Genomic DNA, 22,770 nt, shown 5'->3' with positions numbered 1-22,770 from the left:
ACCCGGACGGACCGCAGCACCCTCAACGTCATCTAGCCCTCTCTCCGAGCAAGAGACGAGGTGGGAGGAGATAGGATAATTGGCAGTAAAACAGGCCTACATGTACTTTAACAAAATGCCAAAGCGTAGAAATAAGAGTGCGCTAACCCGTGGAATATTTTAATTAATATTTAGGTATTTTTAGTAACAGGACCTTAGAACCGCATCTCAATTGAACTGGAAGCCAATGCAAGTTGGTCAGAAGCCAAACACAATGGGTACTCAAGCAAACATCGGCTGCAGCAGCGTGAAGCGGGCGACTTCTGACGTTTGGGATCATTTTGGATTCCCCTGTAAATCCGGAACACAGAAACGGACAAAAGACACTCCAACCACAATCGGTTATTCCAAAACGAAAACACACCGGAAGTCGCCGTCCCGGAAATCTACACGGAATTAAAACAGTCCAAGTCAGCTGGATAGGCTCCAGCTCACCTGTGACCCTAATGAGGACAAGCACTTTATAAAATGAATGGATGACTGGATGGATGATACCAAATGCAAATGCACATAAAACTTGACAATACAGTTTATGACCCTGCATAGCATTCACATTCCAAGTTTCAAGTTTATCAGATAATTTTGGGAAAACAGTCATTTTATTGTTGTTGTTATTTTTATGTCATCGGCAAGTTGATTCTCCCCATCTAATCTGAATACCTACTCATCAGTTTAAAAAAAAAAAAAAACAAGCAAATGTAAACAGAAAGTGAAGACGTAACGTCCGCGGCATAGATATGAATTATGTGTCTGTGTTTATTTAAGTTATGCCAATGATGCGGTGTACGGTCCGAGTCAATTTGTGCAGTCAGGAGGCTGAAGTGTGGAGGAGAATTAGATGAGCTGTGTGCCTCCAATCCTCCAGAGAAGAAAAGACTTCCAAGCGGAACAATTTGTGTTGCCACAAAGTTGGCCTTGACCCCTACGAGTCACCTCGCCGCTGTGGGCTGAATCTCTTTAACAGCCGATCTAAGATTGCACACACACAGAGTGGCGAGCTACACAAGCACTGATAAACCACAGGGAGACACGTACACAGTCACATAATATGACACACTTGACCTTGCTGCTGTCTCTATTTAAACTATGAGAAGGATATGAGGTGAGATTGGGGGCTTAAGGACGGATGGAAGGATTCTGTGTGATATTTGTTTGTCTACGTCAGTACGACGATAGCAGATGGCAGGTGGTTGAGAGACTTGGATTGGATGTTAAAGCAGATTAAGAGAGGAGGAGTTGATGGAAGGAGTTAAAATGAGGAAGAGTAAAATAAGAGTGCAGGCAGATGAAAATGAGGGAGAGATGCATGCGGGCAGCCAGAGGAGGACAGCATGGTGAAGACATGGAAAGGCGAGGGGCATGGAAAAGAAGGCAGGTTATTAAAATCCTGTAAATCTAGCTGCCGGCTAAAGCTGCCTGCTGCTTATCACTGCTTATTTACTTCCTGTCCCACAGAAACATCCAGCAACAAAAAAAACATGCATCTCTCCTCCTATTGCCCTCCTCACCCTCCCCTGCCATCATCGGCCATGGTCTCTATGCATTTCGTGACTCTGGCCCTCTCTGACCGATGTGCCCACAACCGTCACAAATGCTTGAGACACACGAGTTTAAACGCCAGCAGATGCAAACTCACAGAGAAATCTTACCCACCCCTTCTTCCCTTGCTCCCTTGCTCCGCTGCCTCAGCCGCACAGCGTTTTGTGTCTGCAGGCCATGTTAGACAGTAAGGATTGGTTGTCTGTGACTAAGCCTTATTCACATTCACACATAGACGCACGCACGCGCACGCACACACACCGTGTAGCACAAATAAATCAGACATTTCTAATTCATTCCTTATTTCTAGATTCTTCTAATTTTTTTTCTGAATTCATCTGCTTTTCTCTTTAATCAGGGAGCATGCTTGCACCCCATTCATTTACTAAAAATGATGTACATATTGCACCTAATTGAGTTTTGATGGAACGCATAAACAAGGCCAAAGTATAAGTGGAAGGTAATAGGAGAATTAGCAGACTTCAGTAGTGCCTGAGGGAAATATGTAGTGGGTGGGCTCAGACTAGTGGTTGGTGTACTAATTGAGGAACCTTTTAAAAAATCAAAATCCACAAGGGTTGAGAAGAACGCGATCTCACACATTTCTAAAGAATTCCAGATTGGACCCTGGTGGATTACAACGGCCTGAGGCATCAAAATCACATCAACAATCCCAATGTTGTGCAATTAAGATTTATTCTGAAAATTATCATTTTGTGTAGTTGTAAATCGATCAAAATGCTCATTTTTCCACCACACGTTAGCTACCAGGCTCACGACGGCTCTACTCTCTATTGATGCATTGATGATGTATAAAAGGATTAATTTAGCTTGTAATTCCTCACTAATGAACAAAATGGTAAAACATCAAGTGCTTATACTAAAAAATGAAAGAGTCCGCATTAAAGCACTTCATGATGCTGGATGGTCTCTGACACGTAATGTAACACACTCTCAACTTCTATTGAGCAAAAGCACTCGTTTTACATGAGAAATTTTTTAAAGAACACCACCAAACAAAAATGTCACAAAAACTATGAATACTGAAATAATGACGATCTCGTCTCAATTTACTCACAAATGTAATTATTCAGTGTGAAATCTGGGCCTGTTTAATTGAACACGAAGCTGATATACTCATAGGAAGCCATGACAAATTATGTCATATGAATGGGACAGATAGATACAGGCAGCTTCCGATGGTACAATGCCAAATATAGGTCTCTGAAATTGCCAATTAAAACATTTTACATCAAGGCGTTACTTTATATTAGATTATAAAATGCCGCAATAGTCCTCAAGTAAGAAAGATTGCAGCATGTGGGTGTACGTACCGGATATAAAATTTACACTTCCCTGTTCAAATGCCAGGTTTTTGTGACATAAAAAAATCAAACCAAGATGAATCAGTCAAAACGTTTTGCACCATTTCCACCATTTAACATGTACAATTTATTTGAAATAAAAAAAAATATCTCCGAGCGAGGCGAAGTTAAAATAAATATCTGCTTTGTGGTCACATCTTATAGCACAAGCTAAGGTCAGAAGAGAGCTTCCACAGCATCAGAGGGATATTATTGTTCAAAGGTATCAGTCAGAAGAAGGGGACAAAAGAATTTCCAAGCCATTAGATATTCATGGAACACAGTTAAGACAATCAACATAAAGTGGAAAAAGAATACAGTTTGTCAGAGCAGTGACATCACCAAGAACTGGACGTCCCACTAAAATCAATGGAAAGGCAAGAAGAAAACAGGTCAGGAAGGCTTGCCAAGAGCCCAACAGCAACATTAAAGGAGCTGCAGGAATTTCTGGCAAGTAATGGCCATTAAGTACATGTGACAACATGCAACGTTTTTGCAATACTGTAATTCCAAAAGGTGTGTTTGGTGTTAACACAACCATGCTCATCACCAAAACAACACCATAACTACAGTGACAAATTTGGAAGGTTTTTGCATAGAAGAATGGGCAAATATTGCCACAACAAGATGTTATATAATAATAGACTCCTACCCAAAAAGAATGAATGCTGTTATGTAAGCCAATTGTGCTGCGACAAAGTATTAGTTTGAGGGTAATTATGTATCCACGTTATTGTCTGTTTATTTTTGTATTTTTCCCTTTAAAAGTTTTTTTCAATTGAGTTGTACAGATTATAGGTCACATTAATGGTGTAAAAAGCTTTGAAAATACTTATCTTGGTCTGATATTCGATCGCAAAGACCTAGCATTTGAACAGGGGTGTGTAGACTTTTTACATCCACTTTATGTCAATCAGTTGAAATAATAACATATATCAGCATCATCCTTATTCAGGAGCTTCATATTTGAGGTGTGTCCCATTTGATCAGCTGCGAGCTGTGTAAGCCTACTATTTATGCACCTCCAGAATCTCGCCACATACCTGAGGGATAAGCAAGCTTGTGCATGTGTCAGTTTGCGGTTTTTATTTCCATATGCTCGCATTTAAAACGACTGGCTAATCCTCGGTCACACGCCAGCAGCAAACCCAGGATTATTTGTGTTTGTTTTCTCAGGAGGAGAGATTGTGTTAATATCCTCAGAGGAAGAAAGTGATGGGGGGAAAGAAGAGAGCGAGTGATGTCTTGGTCAGAAGTTGAAAAATGGGAGGCTCGCTGAATTTGAGAGTAAAAGAAGAGAGATACACAAGACAAGAGACCATGAGAGAGGAAGAGGAAAGACAGCAGAGGGAGAACAAAGTCAAAAGGGAGATTAAGAAGAAGCTTTGTTCCCTCAACTCTTGGAGTTATGCTGGTTGGCAGAAACGTCCAAAGCACTTGTCATCAGACAAATGTGATGCACGATTTTGATTTAGAATGTACAGAAAAAAAAGAAACACCAAGGACAGCAGGACACACGCAAAAGAAGTAAAGTTGTGTGTGGGGCACAGTCTCTCCGGTCAGCACAAGGAGAGGACGGTGTTCAAATGATCATTGAGTTTTTAGTACATCATCAATTACAGTACAGACAGTGAGGCTGGAGAACCACCTTGTAATATCAAGACTAGCCAGGCAAGTCTTGTGCATCGACTGTACAACGTGAGCTAAACAAAGACACGCACACTGTAAAATGTGCATGTTTGCCTCTGGGTCAGCTTGTTTGAGGAGGTGTGCATCAGGTTTCATTACTGCTGTAAGTAGGTTAGCTAATTAATTTGTCCTAATTGTGAGAGCCATTAAAATGGAAATTACACAGTATGATCAAACTCGACGTTACAGAATGCTGATTGTTTAGAAAAAAATGACAGTATCATTACTTACAGCACACCATGGCAATCCCCAGACACCAAAGATCAGAACCATTTTTCGCTAAGACTCCCTTCACTCATCTCTTTAGCAGGTAAAATGCATGCCTTTATAGGGATTGTGTCTGGAGATTTACGTGGGCAGGTTAATTTTTTATCATTATAAGGATTTCCAAATCAGTTTGTTTGCATCTCTCTTTAACAGACGTGTATCAATGTTCTGTTTGCGTGTGCCATATTGTTATCAACAAAGATTATTGAGCCTGTCCCAGGAGAAGCCATAAAAGCCCAAGCCATGCTATAGGCCTACTGAGTTGTGCAGATGGGCTTATGTTTGGATTCATTACAAAATCCTACCTTTCCCAACGCTACAGCCATTCTAGCCCTTTGTTAAGGGTTCATCTTTGTCTCGTCAGTCCATAAAACCATCTCATAAATTTTGATGCTCGTCACTGTACTTTTGGGGCAAACTCCAGCCTGGCCTTTCTATTCCTCCTACTGATCTCCTGGTGTACTCTGTGTACTTTTTGTCATGGAATATTCTGCGATACTTTCTCTCTTGCCCTTTGGAGGTTGTTGCTGATGTCACTAGCAACATACTTGATTTGGTGGTTTTGATGTGCAGCGTTCTCTAGAATCTATCAGAGAGAATAACATTGAGGTTCTGTCCAGGAATGGGATGAGTCTGGGACTATCTATACCCAATTCTTAGTTACTGGAGTTCTCATGAAGGAAGGGGCTGATTTTTGCTTTCTGCCATCCCGACTATCCCATACAGACTGTTTTTCTCCTTCTTTGTAGCAGCACCAAACCAGACTGTGATGGATGACTATCGAACCAATTTAGTTGCTGGTTTGTAGAAAAGAGACAACAGCTCCTGTGCTAGGATGTGTTTACTTAGTAGCCACAAAGCACATCCTCAACTGGACATTTGTGAGGAGGACGTTCATAAGAGATTCTAGTCCCCAGGAAACAAAGGTCTCAATTGTTGACACAAGGCAGTTGTAATCGCCACAGATTTGAGCGTGTTTGGCTCCAGCATTAACTGCTTTCGCGCCCGTTCATAAGCCAACTCGTCACTGTTTTAGATGACACAGATGACTGTTCTTCCGGAGCTTGAGAGTCAGTTTGAGTTGTTTGTGTAGAAAGAGGACACATCCTTGGGGGGACCGCGGTGCTGATAGTATCGGGACCCAACAGATTTTAGATTTTTGGGAAGTCAGATTTGGTGTTGTTTGTAATTAATTCACGTTCATTTCGATTTTACAGCAGGAATTTTTTATAAATTAGGGTCATATGAAATAAAAAATTGTTTTAATCTGGGTCAATATTGGGTAATCCCTGGTATAGGGTTATTATGATATGACCGCAGAAACATGCTCTGCCTTGAAATGAATAGACTCTATACATGTAGCAATTCAGTGTAACGTGGCATGTTAGCTTCAACTTGGCATGTAAACGCGTAGCGACAACATGGGAAACGTGTTAAAACTCAAAACAGAGTCGTCGCTGAACATAGCTCACTGTTCACTCTCACGTGTGCTCACTGCAGTGCTGACTGTAAGAGTAGCTTCTCGTCTTTGACAGTATATAGCTCTGATGCCATTTCGACCTCAAAAAGTACTTGCACCAAACTATTGAATATACCTATTACACAACCTCAGGTTATTTGTCAGTCAGATGGCATCCCAGTAGCTTGTAACATATTGACAGCAGAAACTAACCTTTCCACTGGAAACGTTTAATGCGTTGTAATGCATATGGTCCATTTCACATCGGGCTCGATTATCAGCATTCCCACAACAAGAACTAGAAGCAAGCAGACTGACTTGCTAACCAGGATAACAAAGCGGCATTTTTTAAATTTTTTATTTTTTGAGGCTGCTGTTTACACACTTGACAATTGATAACTCTGATGCTACTCTAAATAAGCAGCTCCAAGGACATGAAAAATGGATGTCATGTATTTGTATAAACATGAATTTTGGTTTTTCCATAGCCAAAACTGATAATGCTAGGCAGAAGTGTAAAATACAAATAGTTCGTAATAATTATCCATTCATCTATCCATTTTCTTAACCACTTGTCCAACATTAAGGTCACCGGTAGCTGTAGCCTTTCCCAGCTGAGGATCTCCAATCACCTAACTGTGAAGAAGATGTGCTAACCACACAATATAATATAAGAATTTAATAATGGCTATTAAGCTATTATTAGTGGGAATCCTTTTTCTAAATACCCACTTAAAAAAGAACCATGGAGTTAGCGCATAAAAGGAAAGAACATATGGGTGTGTGTCTGTGCGCGTGCGCGTGTGGATAGGTGTGTGCGTGTGTCTGTGTGTGTTTGTGTTTTGGATGAATAAATTAATACTGTGTGGGTTTTAAACAACAATGATTTATTTTCCCTAAGCTATTTTGAAAAACCCAAGCAGCAGAATATATTTCCCCACATTGTAGAGGCTGGATTATGGATTTTATGCATCTTTTCTTAATGATAAATGGTCTGATAATATAATACTAAGATTTTTCACATATCTGTACTTTACTTCATTATTCATATTTCTGCCCACTTTTACTTTTACTCCACATTTCCTGAATAAAATGTATGTTTTTACTCGGATACATTTCCCCTCACTGACCTCTACGGTGGCCTGGAAGTGCAAATAATGTAACAAATTGTGAAACACTTTTACATTCCAGGAAAAAAATTAACAAAAGCCAAATCAGGAAACAAGAAAAGCCGAAACACTTTCACAAAAGACAAAACATTACAAAAGATGAAACACCCGGAAAGGGAACGTCCCATTTCATAGAAATTCTAAGTAATCCCACGCCCTTTCTCAGCAAGACTCGCCCCGCTTCAACATGATTGGCTCCTGCATTGCGGGAAGGGTAGGCTACGCAGATGTAACGAGATGTCCATCCTAAATAGCGATTGTATATATGGACGCCCTGAACAACCAATCTGTATAGGCGTTTGATGCTGCATATACAATATATTGTACTGGATCACATTTCTTAAAACATAAAAAGATAGATTAAGAGTTAAGGAACAAGCAGGTTGTTAAAGAGAGAGAGGATGCTGGCGAGAGTTAAAGGAAAAATGTGGATATTTGAAAGGAAGCTGCCGGCTCCATTCATTTTGAACGTACCGAGCGAGGGATCTACCTTGCATACATTCTGGTCACAAGCTATGAAGCTTTTCATCGACAGTCACATTATTCATTATGAATATAGTTTAGCATTGATGTTAAACAACATTCACACATACACACACCGCACGCACACACACACACACACAAACGTGTGGCACAAATAAACCAGACATTTCTATATCAGTCCTTATTTCTAGACTATTTATTTAGGACGTTCAATGGTACATGATTGTAAAAAATTTAATTATAATAGTCACTCGTAAACCAGAAATTAAATAACAAGACAGGTGAAAACAAAAACTTTTCTCCCACTTTCTCAAAGGAGTTGCAACAGCCTAGCGCTCTCTCTGCACAGCCTGGTTAAGAACAGTAAGCACGAAGTACAAACTAAACACTACACTGCCCTACAGGTGTTACAGCAGTGTTGCAAAAGGCATGTTATGGAATGCGCACAATAGTAGTGAGTTGGAAAAAAGTACCGTTGGCACACAGTTGTTGTGCTTACGTTATTGGACACAACATTGGGGACGAAGATGGACTTTCACTGACTTCGCGTGACAGCAAAATGGGCAGACCGGAAAAAGTAATGCCATGACAAGCAGTTGGAGGAGGCTTGGTGAAGAAATGTATCTTCAATTTAGGCTTACTTTTTATGAAATTAACTTAAAAAAATATTAATATAAATTATATTAAGTTTGGTTGCACTGTAACCTCGGGCAATATGTAGAATAGAGGAACACAGTTGAAAGGGCTTGTTGCAGTTCTGCCATTTCAAAGACAACACAGGATTGTATATTTGGAGACGGCGGTTTTCTGTTTCGATGCACAATCGTCACGGCCTTATTTACCAGCCTACTGTTGTACAATACAGTATGATCTACTATAACCCTGCCGTAATTCACTAGTACTCACTGTGTTAAAGTAAAATGATCATTTTACTGACAATGTCAAACAAGCTGAATAATTATAAATGCCTCTGAAGTAGAATTGATGGCAGAGCTGAGAGAAAATGTGTTTGGAGGCAGAGAAATATGAAAATGTGAAGTGTCAGTGCATGGAAATATTGATTCACATGAACCCAATTAATTTATGTGTGTGGGGGGGGAGGGGGGGCATGGTACACTTGCTCTTGTGGGTGATAAGTGTTTCCTGTTCAGACGAATAAGGGCAAAGCTTTTGAGTGTGTGATGAGGTTTGTTCGAGCTTGCCCCCTGTCACTGACACATTAGGAAAAAGAGATGGGTGGGCATCAGTGGGCGGGTGATGGAGTGTGTCAGGAAAGAATGTGGGAGGCAGATTGGCTTGATGTTGCGCTGGATGAAAAACGGAGGGCGATGGCGATGAGTGTATACCCACAGTGCCAGTGACACCTCTCCTCCTCGGACTGATTTGCTAATGAGAATCATGTTAAGACAACTTTTCCGTTCCCAACACAACACACACACACATACATGCCCACTGCCTCTTTGTCTTTGCCTCTTTCATCAGACATTTGCCTTTTTTTTTATTTTTTATTTTTATTTTTTTTTTACGTTTGTTGCTTTCTGTCGCGATATGCTAGCAATTACATTGCTCTCTCTCTCTTCCAATACAACATGTCAATTCACAGAGAAGGGGATGTGGGGGAATAGAAAATGAGAGACCAGAAATAAGGAGAGCAGGAAAGAGTATATCAATATTCCCACTGAAGCCTGAATAGTCACAAAGATTTTTTTTTTTTTTTTTTTACTAGAATCTGACAGAAAATATTCTGCAAAGCCAGAGATCCTATTTATCTGCTGCCCAGCATGCTTTTTCTGTGCCACTCATAAAGAAATGATGCATGCTTGCAGACATACTTTAAGAACACGCGCATACTGACAGAAGATCTAAAGCCATGTACACTGAAAAGAACCACTCTGAGCAGCTCATAAACATACCCACACTCATTATTGTTTTCCACACACAATATCCATGTATGTGTCTATTTGTCCACACTGTGTAACAAGCTGCTCTTCAAAGATGATCAGAGCTTGCAGATTAGATATAATATATCACATGGTCACCTCAGGCAAATAGGTCTCATAAAACATTATGAGAGCAGGTTCCAATCCAAAACACAATCTCTGTAGATGCTAGGATGCAAAGGAGGCTTTCAACTCAATCTTAGTCAGGCTCAAAGTAGATGACGCCATGAGTTGCCATGGTGATGTATAGAGTTTTTTTCAAGTGTGATTGTAAATGTATACAATATCAAAGTATTCTTTACAGTGTATATAGGATATTTAACAGAGTACCATTATATATTTTCTATTTCCTGAAGCTGATTGCCTCTTGAGTTGTTATTTCTCACAATAATTCTCCTCTTCTATCTTTCTGCTTTTGATATGCAAACAAACACTTGCAGTATTTCGAGGCTGAAAATAGCGTGCAAAGGGAAAAAAACTATTTTCCATATCGCCGCTCTAAAAAGGACTACCTGGATACATATAGCTATGTATCCAGAGCTTAAGTGGTTCCACGCTATGCCGATGCTTGTTACTAATTGTACAATCATTCTCTCGCCAGGCTGTAGACTATGAAAGCCGCAGTTCCTACTCCTTCTCAGTGGAGGTTCTCAACCCTACCGTGGACCCTCGCTTCTTGCGTCGAGGATCTATTAAAGACCGAGCTTCAATCAGAGTCGCAGTGCTGGATGCGGACGAACCTCCAAGGTTCTCCAGGGCACGATACCACATGGATGTTTCAGAAAACTGCCCTCCAGCCTGCACTGTGGGCCGAGTCAGCGCTGTCGACCCAGATACTGGTCTAACTAATAACATCAGGTAAATTCAAATTTCCTGCCCTTATATTGCCCTCACTGTAACTAAACTTAATCTCCAGCTCTATATTACTGGACAGTGCTCTTATTTTAATAGTATAAAAATTTGCATGAGTATAAAGCGTAAAATGTCATAATTTTTACTGTCTTTAAGGGAAATTACCAGTATACTGTGTACTTTGAATGATTTTGTTTGACACACACAACTATGTTTGAATATAAACAGTGTCTTTGTTCATCATGTTTTCTGTTATTGCCTTTATTGAACAGTTCCAAGTCTTATCTTTCCATAAAACTCCTAATTTAAATATTATTTTATCATAAAATAACAGCTCTACTGTGCTTTTTTTAATCTCTCAGAGGGGGGGGGGGGAAATCAATACTGGTAATTATTCTCAGGCACATTTGTAAATCACGGATATTCAACTCCTTGGATTGAAGCTTAGCAACGGTTACTGCTAAACAAATGATTTAAGATCATCAAAAGCCCACTCAGTGTTGCCCTGAGCCAGAAAGCATCCACGGACGCTTGCACAGATCCAACGCTTCTTTGTTGCAGAAGGTTATTCCAATGGTTTTGAGGAGGGTAAGGTAGTAATTTGTCTGCAATGAAACTAAATGATGTCCCAATTAGCATAGGCAAAAGTGGTAATCGTGAGTGTATGGGGAGTTGAATGATAGTTGATGTATCAAAAGAGATATTCAAATGATCTGTCGCACTTCAAAAGAGTCCCTATCAGCTTTGATAATCTCCCTATATTAATTCTTTGGCCATTTGACTGAAGACTTTCTCTTATCGCTCCCTCGCACACTGTTTTCGTCTTTCATTCCTCACATTGCGTTTTTCTCTTCCCCTTAGCGTCACGATTTTATTGAACTTTACCTCTCTATGCCCCCTTTTTCTTGTACCTCACTTTACCCCTCCTCTCTCAACACAGCTATTTTTCTCACTTGGTTTTCTCCAGGTTCTCCATTGATCCTCAGTCAGACCCAGAGGCTCTATTTCGCGTCACCCCAGACACCGGCCTCATCACTACAGCCGTGGAACTAGACCGGGAACGTGAGCACTGGCACAACATTACTGTCATTGCCACCCAGAGAGGTTAGAAGTTATTCTTTGCATATCACTTAAGAGTGACATGTCAACAACACCTGTTTATTTTCTTTTTTCTTTTTACTCTGCATGTAAAGTGATGAATCCAGCTTTTTACCTCTACTAACCCCTTCACCTAATTGTCTATGTGTTTTTAGGTTTAGGCAAGTTGTAAACTCCTAATTATATGGTCACAAAAAGGCACAGCTGTATCCCTTGTGTAATGCAGTTTAATAAGCCGCTTAGCATTTGCGTCATCAAACAAATTGGAAGACTTTTAGGTTGGCACAAATACTTCGTTCCTACATTCCAAAGAATCAATATACACTGTACGTTTGGGGTTATTTGAGCCTCTGTTGGGAATCAAACTGAAAAGAGAAAAAAAAAGCAAGGAAAGGAAAGAAAATAAGAAAACCTATTTGATTCTCAGGGGAATTTTAGCATCCCTAATTATCGGTTGATACCAATCAAGCAAATCAAATCGGTGTAAAATCTAATATCTATCTATCTATCTATCTATCTATCTATCTATCTAAATATATATATATATATATATATATATATATATATATATATAGGCGCCAGCACGCCCGCGACCCTAGTGAAGATAAACGGTATGGAAAATGGATGGATATATATATATGTATATATATATATATATATATATATATATATATATATATATATATAAACATTGTGATTTGTAGTTAGTCTTCACTTGAGATATGAAAACAGACAAATAACAAATGAAGTTGACGAGCAGACCTTCCTCTTCCATCAAATTTGCGGGACTCAACATTTACATCAATGCCAACGACCCGAACCTAATTCTAACAACAAGTTCCTTCCACATACTTGACACGCCTTTTTTCCCCACATTGCTGTCAGACATGCCAATTAAGCAATGAGTAAAATTTTGTTTACATAAACAGAAGTTTGGCCAAGAATCAAGTTCATCTTTGCTCTAAACATTTTGCAGGGCTTCTTTTGGGAGCGGTGTTTTGTTGACAGATGAGCACAGTAAGTGTCTGTCTCCAATAATGAGCCCCAGCTAATAAGCAAACTGTTGGAGGCAGTGTTGACGTTGTGCACAGCAGGTTTTATGATGGCCACGGGCAGACAATTCACCCCGATGGCATTACAGTACAGTAAGGGCCGATTTTCAGGAATGGGAAAGAGTGAGAACCTGTATGTGTGTGTGTGTGTGTGTGTGTGTGTGTGTACATATTGTATTTTACCACATTTTTGTGTGGCTACAGTATGTGCTGTTCAGCCAGAATGGGACCCCACACATTTCAAGCGTGGCTGTGAGAGCTCGTTCAAGTGTGTCAATCCAAGTGAATGAGCTATAGAATACCCCCTGTTAATCCATTTGAACTACACTCTTGTGTAACTCCATGCAGATTAACTGTTCTCTACATGCTTTCTCTCTCTCTCTCTCTCTCTCTCTCTCTCTCTCTCTCTCACATTCTCACTCACACGCGCACACACACACACAAGCATACACTCGCACACACTTCAGACTGTTGTGCCTCAGATTGGAACCGTTTTATTTGGGTCGTGTGCAGTGGAAACGTCAGATACCTTCCATCTGAGGACCTGGGAGCTGCAGCACCAGCCAATTCAGACTTTATATTCAGCAAACTCACTAATGGGATCTGAGTGCTAAAGTTTGGATTAACACCAAAATGGTTGAGTTTACCCACAAGTACAATTGAGCTGTTTTCATGGTGTGCGCATTGCACCTTTGTGTGCATTTACAGGGATTTTTTTTTTTATTGCAGCTGGGAATTATGTTCATAGAATTTTATATTTGGAGCATTTTGTGTGGACTTTGTGTTGTGAACAATCTGTGTCTTAATTGCTTCTTCAGACAACCCCAGCCAGGTGTCTCGGGTTTTGGTTGCAATCGAGACGTTAGACCTGAATGACAATGCTCCAGAGCTGGACAGGCAGTACACGACAGCCATGTGTGACTCATCCACCATCGGAAAGGTATACAAGTCCTGTACAATAAATTACATATATGTAATGTATTTTTTTGCGATATAATAATAATAATATGTGTATTTTCTCCCTACGACATAATGTAAAATTGCCTAATTTGAATTTCTAGATTGCTGAAATATTGATTCTAGTCAGAAATGGCTATTGTATTCTAAGCTTTTGTATACGGCGCGGATCTCTCTGTTATTTGGCATCGTTTCCCACCTGTTGTTTTTACAGCTGTTTTCATTGCTCTGCTCATGCTATTGGTTTTGTCACTGAATTTCTATGGGAATGTTGTGGATTTTTTTTTTTTTTTTTTTTTTTTTAGTGTGTGTGCCTGTAATGTTTGCTTATGCAGCAATGTGACTCAGCTGTAGTGAAATTCCATGGAAAAAACAAAAAAGTGTATGATATCCTCAAATGGGTTAGGGCGTGTGCACATCTCTGTGTGTGACAAGTCATTAGTCACAACACAATCCAATATTCACACGCAGCAACTGATACCATAATGCTGCCGTGCTTACTCACAAGGCCTCACTATCAAGCTCAGAAGGCATGAAAACCTCTTGAGCTCTGCATTCCCTAAGCGTGCGCTCAAATAATCTCTAAAACGATGTCTTGCATCGTAATGACTGCCGTTTTTCATTAAAAAGAAATTACCCATCAGCTTAGGCTGATGTAAGACATCCTTTTAGATTCATTTTGTTACCGCTGCCACTATTGACTTGCGCAAATGCTCTCACCAAATTGAAAGCCATATAGCAGCGTATTTGGGCAAGGCGATTCACGTCACACAGTTATTTATTTAGCGTGTAGTACACTTCATTCGCATGCACCGCTATGCTAATTGTTTGGCTTGTTTTGATTTCTGCTGACACCGACTAATGGCTTATTGCTTGCTAAAAGCAACATGTGCGTGTTTCTCTCATTACTCTTTCTTTCTCATCTTGCTGTTTTTCCAACCCCCGCCACACACACATTTATGCTCTCCCCTGTATCTCTGGGTTGCAGGTGGTGCAGGTGTTGCGTGCGATTGATAGAGATGAGGGAGGCAATGACAGCACTGTGTATTTCAGCATCCCTCCAGAATCCAGCGTTGCCCTCAACTTCAGTGTCAGGGACAGTGGTGGTAAGCACTCAATCATTCCCCTTCATTTTATTTGTCTTAATTTGTTTTTGTTTCCTCAGCAGAGAAACATCTTTTTTTTTTACATTTTGATGCTCTTAATCACATATTTTCCCTTTTTGCCTTATGCCGCCTTCCTTTTTTGTTTTTATTTTCTAGTTTGCCTTCTTTTCTCCCAACCCAAACACCTAACGACCCTTCCGACTCCCGTCCTCAATATCCATCCATCGCTTCTAGTGACCAACTTGATTTTTCTGTTATATCGCTCCCCTTGTGTTAACACATCCGGCTGAACATAATGCAAAACCAATTAAAGCTCATTAATCTGCTACTGTGACTAGAAAATCAGAGCAGAACCCATCCCTTGACATGCACTAGTTTCTTGGCTGTTACTGTTAATAACTGACTATTTCATTTATTGTCCATCTTTATCTAATACTGCATCGTTACTGTGGTTGACCGAATGATGTGGTCTTTCAATCCACGACTGACATCTAGGAGCACATTCTTCTCGACATGGATTATTGAAGCATCTATATAAATAGCTTAATATCCCTTTCACTCATCCATCCATCAAATTTACTGTACCATTTATCCTGTTGCATCGCGTGGAGCTGCAGCCTATAACAGCTAATAACACGAAGAGAGAAAATGAATACCGCTCACACAGTCACTGAGACGAACATATTCACAGACAGATGTTATTGCCTCTTTGACGCGAGATTAAACAGTAGAAAAGCGAAAACATAAGGAAATCAACAAAATCTTTTCCTTATGTTTCTCTTTCCCTGTCTGACACCAAGGATATTTGCTTTATTCAAGTCAACACTTGACTTTTGACTTGGGGTTGTTTTGATAATGGTTATGCTTAGCACTTTTCATGAAAATTCTCTAAATATATCACAGCACAGCTCCTCTGGCAAAGTTAGCATTTGTGCAGCTGTTTCATGAAATACATCTGTTAGTGTTTTTTGGATAAGATAGTGCAAACATTCAATAATGATGATCGACTTCCATGAGTAGACACCAGATCCCTGACTCCATTGTGATTTTTTTTGGGCAGTGCACATCAGGATGCCTTTTCTTTGCAGTATGCGCTGATAAGAAATATGATTGTACATAAAAAGTAGTGTGTCTTAGATGATAGATTGCGGTTCTCTCTGTAATTATAATTTGAAGCCTGAGGGATGCTGTTGCCGAGCAGCAACAACGCAAATCCAAACTAACGGAGAGGACGATGGGAGGATAATAGGGCTGTGTAATGCATTACCGCATATTATGGCAATTCCCAAATACTGTAAAATATAGCCCGCACAGCAGTGATGCTCAGTGTGGTACGCGCACCACTAGACGCGCACCACTCGACACGCAAAAGAATCCATCCATTTTCTGTATCGCTTATCCTCACCATGAACTAAATACAAATGAAACAAAATACACTTAAAACGTAAAATACGATCTAATGTATTCGAATAAATGAAAATAACTATAAATAAATAAACAGCTGCCAGGAAAGTGAAGGAAGGTACAAATGTAAGTACAGTTACAGTTCACACATTTGGATTGAATCTTTTGTCTGTTTTCAAACAAACATCTAGGTACAACTTTATTTAACTTTTCAGTGCAATACATTTTAATTGAATCATTTAAGCGCAGTGTTAATGTTCAAACAAACCATGCATCACGTTTCAGTGGCTTATAATAATATTAAATATGGAATAAAACCTCTGCCTCCTTCTGATAACCGCTTGGCCTACTACATTACTGTATTTTAATGTTGGCGGTACTTGGAGATTTGTTGAGGTCGTACTTGATGTAGGTTTTTGTAGTCGTAGTTTGAGAACCACTTCCCTATAGGATCTGTCAGTAGTAAGGATAAGGTAATAGATCATCATTAGGGCATAATGCACTTTGTAATACCAATACCAAATTATTGCACTTTTGTTTTGTTTCTTTTCAACTTTGATTTTCTTGCAAAAAGAAAAAAAAAAAAAAGTTGAAATCGATAAATGTTTCAGCTGGGAAAGGTCATAGCTCAAACTGCATGTGTTGAGCTTGCGAATCTGATAATGCTGCTTCTAAACGAAAAAAAGTGAGGAAAAACAAGTTGAAGACTGAAGAAAATTACTATTCATTGACACATATTAACATTAGTATCACTGCTGCTGTCTGCGTAGGAGTCACAAGTCTTAGATGTGTTTTATAGAGTTTAGACACCACAATGGATCTTTTTATAACCTACATACAACAGTGTTCAGGTTTCTGTGCTGCTGCAGGCATTAACAGCAACAACAAAAGGCATGTTACGCTGACAATATTTGAAAGATTGTCACCTTAATTATCTCGCTGCAGGTCCCACAGCGAGCTTGGTCTTGCTGTCCCAGCTGCAGCCACTGTCCCGTTTTCCATCTTCCACTCTAACGCTTTACGTGCCACTGGTTCTAAGAGATGGAACATCAGGTCTCACCAGCACTGGCACTGTCACAGTGTCTGTCTGTCCCTGCCTGAGAGGAGGGGCAAAGACTGAGGAGAGGGAGAAGGGCAAACAGGCTGAAGGTGAATGGGACTGGGAACGAGAAGCGGTGTGTCTCCCCCAGCACTCCACGTTGCCTTCGCCCGGCCTCAGCACTGCAGCTCTGCTGGCCATATTGGCGTGTGTTGCAACTCTACTGGGTAAGTGTTATTACTATATCAGAAGTCAGTCGTGATAAAATGGGAATGTTATTTCAAACACCAACGTGAACTATCATATTTTTCCACAACAGATCGCCGCTTAATTTATTCTGTGAATATCTTTTATTAGACCACTCAATGTCATTTATACATTAGCTATATAATTACAATTGAAAGCCTGCAAAACTGTTTTACACCAATTTACATATGAAAAGACAAATAAATACACATTTATCCTTCACCACATGCCAGCATGCCTAATCTCCATATGAAAGTATGAAAGCAGTAGCGTAAATATTTTATCGCCACAGCTGCCTTGAAAGGAAGTGTACTGTTATGCTTAATTTTCTTGGCTCGTATTTCGGGTAGCCGCACAATAAAATGTCACTTCCACCTGAGCAGGAAATCACAAATGCTCAATTGAATAATGTCTGGGTGCGGAGAAAGAGTTGGTTCGTGGCCAGCGTCGTTGTCATTTCTATTCACTCCGTTGAATCCCTACTCATGGCTTGTTGATAGGGACATTATCATTCTGGATGAGACCTGTTCAATCTCAAAGGAATGGAATATTGCGTGAAGGTGATGAAGAGAGGCTTTTGCTGGAGTGAAAGAGTATCAACAAGTATAGAAAGTTCAAGTATGACATTTTTTTTAGCATTAAACAAACCCTCAATTTTGTTGCACACTGTCCAATGACTATCGAGATTCTAAATCTACATTTCTGTATAATTACAGAATGATGAAGTGTCATTGTTGAGCACAAACGTTTGTTTTGGGCATAATTCATATCAGTGCCAAATCCTGTTATGTCGCCTACCTTAGTGGTTGGTGCCACTCTTATCTACTGACGGTCTCCAGGTATACTAACATCTACAAAAATGTATTAAAATTGTTAGGCATCCTAGGAGCTGCAGTCTATTTTTTTTTTTTCCCCCCAGTGAAATGTTATTCTGTGTTTTGGAAATAAGCAGTGACAGAGTCATGGGAGAATAAAGCTTTTATTTGCCTGGCTGGAGCTCAAAGTCAATTACAGAGTGGTGGCTTGCAGCCTGCTGATATGATACACCTGCCCTCTAACCCAAGGCCTCCTTTGAATTTGTTTTGTCTCACCTCTTTGTCTACCTTAATGTTTCTCCATCTCCCACACCCTCTTTTCCTCCTCATTCTCTTTTTTTTATTTCCCCTGTGACTTGCTTTTGCTCTTTTTCATCATTTTTTCCCCCAACGTCTTCCTTCAATTCCTTTGTATCTGCTGCCATCACACCGTAGCGGTGAGTGCCCTGTCATTGTCGTTGAGGCGTCAAAAGCGTGACTCGCTGTCACCACTGGAGGATGATGACGTCCGTGAGAACATCATCACATACGACGACGAGGGCGGCGGTGAGGCCGACACGGCTGCCTTTGACATCGCGGCACTCCAGAGCGCCCCCCACAGCTCACGCTCACGCGGCTATCGCACGCTGGACAGCAGGAACGTGTAAGTTGTTATTGTGTTGTTGTGACTTTCGCCTTGACAGGTTTGCCCAGCACACGACATTGAAAAATATTGTTTTCAAAACAAACTATATATTAAAAATTCAGATTTTCGAATAGAAAAAGGATGACTTGTCAAGTCCTGTACAGTAGTTCAAGTCGAAGTGGAGTCTCATGAATACCAAGTCAAATATATTTAAGTGTCCCTCATCTATGCTTTTTTTTTTTTGGGGGGGGGGATTATCATTTGCAGTAAAATTAATTGGGGATTGTGCTACATTTGAATCGTTTCCATTTTAAGAGTTAATAGTCAAAAATATTTGTAATATAATACAATATTTTGATGCACCGACGAAGTGTCTTAAGTGACAATGGTTTTCTGAAGTGTTCCTGAGCCCACGTCGCAACATCCTTGTACACATCGATGCTGCTTTTTAATGCAGTGCTGCCTGAGGGATCGAAGGTCATGGGCAATTAATGTTGGTTTTCGGCCTTGCCGTAGTGTTGTTTCGTTCGCAAACGTTTTGTTCAGAAGAACGAATCTTTTTCGTGAACAGACTGAAGCGAATCAGTTGATGAAATGATTTGTTCTTTGAGCTTGGCCACAGCGGCGACAGTAGGGAGCACAATGCCCCCGTTCCGAACGTCTTGCGACCAGAGACACCCATGCTCCGGCCGTCCTGCCTGGGAACTTTGTACTTTGTTTGTTTTGTGTTTTTCTGTGTTGTTCCCTGTAGAATCCCCATTTTATATCATTACATTTTCCATAAAATTCACTACCTGCATTGTTGTGTGTGTTTGGGTTCGAGGAAAGAAACCGTTGGCCGTCTAGAACTCTTATCAAAATTTCATAAAGTGTTGCACGCAACCTTCAGATTACGAGACTTATAAGGTTTCTCGTCGTTTTTCCTAGATTTTATCCACATAAAAAGCGACGTAGTGCCCCTCTTAATAGATAAAATATCTTAATTTATAACGCTGTAATTTAAAATTACGCTAAACCGGAAGTAACGCAGGCATCGCTTCCAGTTTATTCTTTTCTCCTAAATTAATTACAATTTTATTTGACCCATTACGCTACATGAGGTAGCACTTGAATGTTTTTTGTGGAACTTTTTTAACAAACTGATGATGATTCAGTATACTCAAAAGAACTGCCGTGCCCATTACGACCTTGCCGCATATTGTACCGACATTTCTCCAGATTCTCTCAATCTTTTGATGATATTATGGACCGTTGATGATTAAATCCCTTACTTCCTTGCAATTGTACGTTGAGAAACATTGTTCTTAAACTGTTGGACTATTTGCTCACGCAGTTGTTCACTAAGTGGTGAACCTCACCCCAGCCTTGCTTGTAAAAAACTGAACCTTTCGGGGATGCTCCTTTTATACCCAAACATAACACTCACCTGTTTCCAATACACCTGTTCCCACAGGTGTTTTTTGAGCATTTCTGAACTTTTCCAGACTTTTGCCGTCTCCGTCCCTGCTTTTTTGGAATGTGTCGCAGGCATAAAATTCCAAATGAGAGTATTTGCAAAAAAACAACGTTCATCAGTTCATCACGTTAGAACAGTTAAATACAGTATATTGTCCTTGTAGACTATTCAATTGGATATGGGTCGAAAATGGTTCACAAATTATTGTATTCTTTTTATTTATTGATTTATTTATTACACATCCCAACCTTATTGGCATCAGGGTTTGTACTTTGTTCTGAGCACATACATTATAAGCCCGTAGAGACACATTGCAATTGCAACAACCCTCATGACTGTCCTCTTCTCAGTCTCTAAAAGGAGGCCCGAAAAGGAACAATTTACTGCGTCAGAATGGAATCTTGAATCTCCGCCTGTACAATAATTGATCCACTTTTGGAAGCGATCAAGCCATAACTCCCAGGCCAGGTCATTATCAGGCACCATCAAACTGCTGATGTAGAGTGCTATCAAGCCTACCAGTCCTGGTGGACCACATTGCTGTTTTCGTTTTGTTAAAGCTTGTTTATGCTCTGCCACATCAATGACTTGTTTGCACCCACTTTGATGTTCGTTGAAACATCTTATTGCCGTTAGTGTCATAATTAGCTCCAGTGAATTCATGAAAGTCCTATGGAGAGGCAATGAAAAAAGAAGGAAGGCTGCCTTTAGTTAATCAAACTTTAATTATGTATTCTTTTGCAATTCATGGAGGTAGACACAGGAACATGAAACACCCTCTCAAATATAATGCAATTCCTTGTAATAGATTATGCTGTTGTAAAGTTTTGTAACTATTTATCTTTGTTTTTTCAATTAGTCAAACAGAGATAGCTCAACCATCTGTTTAGAAAAAGAGCCCAGTTGACCTTAAATGTGTCATTACTGCCACATAAAATAAAGTTAACTGTCTGAGAGATTTGCAGGTGGGTAACTGCACTACACTGATCTATAAAATAACAACCCGTGATGCAATGAATCCGCAATAAGTGGACCACGATATAGCGAGGGAGTACTGAGGGATTACTTCCCGCCATTCCCAGGCGCAGTCGCCCTACCCCTGGACTTGCTCATCCAAGCACATTCAGACACTCGCTCATCTAATCACATTTAGACACATTCATGGTCTCGCAGACAGTAGGAAATTTTAGTAGGAAAGTATAACACCAATTTGCAAAACACAACTGAAGGGTCGTTACTCGCTACGGTACTATAATAGAAAAAAACAGGAGGAGGGAATGCAATTTCAATAATGTGAATTGAGTTCTCTAAGTTTTGACATGTGAAGCATTGAAGGTTTCTGACTGTGACTTTTAATTGGATGTCTGGCACCGGGGCGCGCCAAGTGTCTGTGGGTTCGGGATAAAGGTTTGATCAAAAGACGAATTGGATGTCTTTTTTGGGTGTTGTTATGGCCAACTCGGTCCGACAGTAACCGTTCATATTCACAATAAAAAGGTTTTTGATCAACCTCCGTTGTGGTGAAGAAGGAGCAAAGCCGAAAGGCGAAGCTCTCGATTTATCGGTCGATCTACGTTCCTACCCTCACCTATGGTCACGAGCTGTGGGTCGAAAGAACAAGATCCCGGATACAAGCGACAGAAATGAGTTTCCTCCGCAGGGTGCCCAGGCTCTCCCTTAGAGATAGCGTGAGAAGTTTGGTTATCCGGGAGGAGCTCGGAGTAGAGCCGCTGCTCCTCCACATCGAGAGGAGCCAGATGAGGTGGCTGGGGCATCTGATTCGGATCCCTCCCGGACGCCTCCCTGGTGAGGTGTTCCGGGCACGTCCCACCGGGAGGAGACCCCGGGGACGACCCAGGACACGCTGGAGACACTATGTCTCTCGGCTGGCCTGGGAACGCCTCGGGATCCCCCCTGGATGAGCTGGATGAAGTGGCTGGGGAGAGGGAAGTCTGGGCGTCCCTGCTAAAGCTACAGCCCCCGCAATCCGACCTCAGATAAGCTTTAGAAAAAGGATAGATGGATGGATCAACCTGTGCACGTCCTCGTTTCAATGCCAAAGCAGATGCTACTGTACAGTATATTATTATGTTTTTCTGTTACATGTGGGCATTTGGTGAATTCGCTAATTGACGACTGGCGTGAGGATTTAGGGTGTTTGTCAGCTCGCG

General features: G+C 40.6%; 1 protein-coding gene across 5 annotated transcripts in view; it reads left to right on the top strand.

The window, feature by feature from the left end:
* Positions 1-22,770, top strand: part of LOC133489023 (uncharacterized) — a 214,509-nt gene that overhangs the window by 179,526 nt on the left and 12,213 nt on the right. For all 5 annotated transcript variants that reach the window (XM_061797643.1, XM_061797642.1, XM_061797641.1 and 2 more), the window contains 6 exons: positions 10,551-10,807; positions 11,769-11,905; positions 13,770-13,891; positions 14,897-15,014; positions 17,364-17,684; positions 18,954-19,161. In XM_061797643.1, coding sequence (XP_061653627.1) covers positions 10,551-10,807; positions 11,769-11,905; positions 13,770-13,891; positions 14,897-15,014; positions 17,364-17,684; positions 18,954-19,161 — 1,163 coding nt within the window. The remainder of the gene's footprint in view (positions 1-10,550; positions 10,808-11,768; positions 11,906-13,769; positions 13,892-14,896; positions 15,015-17,363; positions 17,685-18,953; positions 19,162-22,770) is intronic.

This window comes from Phyllopteryx taeniolatus, chromosome 14 (assembly GCF_024500385.1).
Source record: "Phyllopteryx taeniolatus isolate TA_2022b chromosome 14, UOR_Ptae_1.2, whole genome shotgun sequence".
Classification (NCBI taxonomy): domain Eukaryota; kingdom Metazoa; phylum Chordata; class Actinopteri; order Syngnathiformes; family Syngnathidae; genus Phyllopteryx; species Phyllopteryx taeniolatus.
Note: the sequence above shows the minus strand (reverse complement) of the source record. Positions and strands in the feature narration are given on the sequence as shown.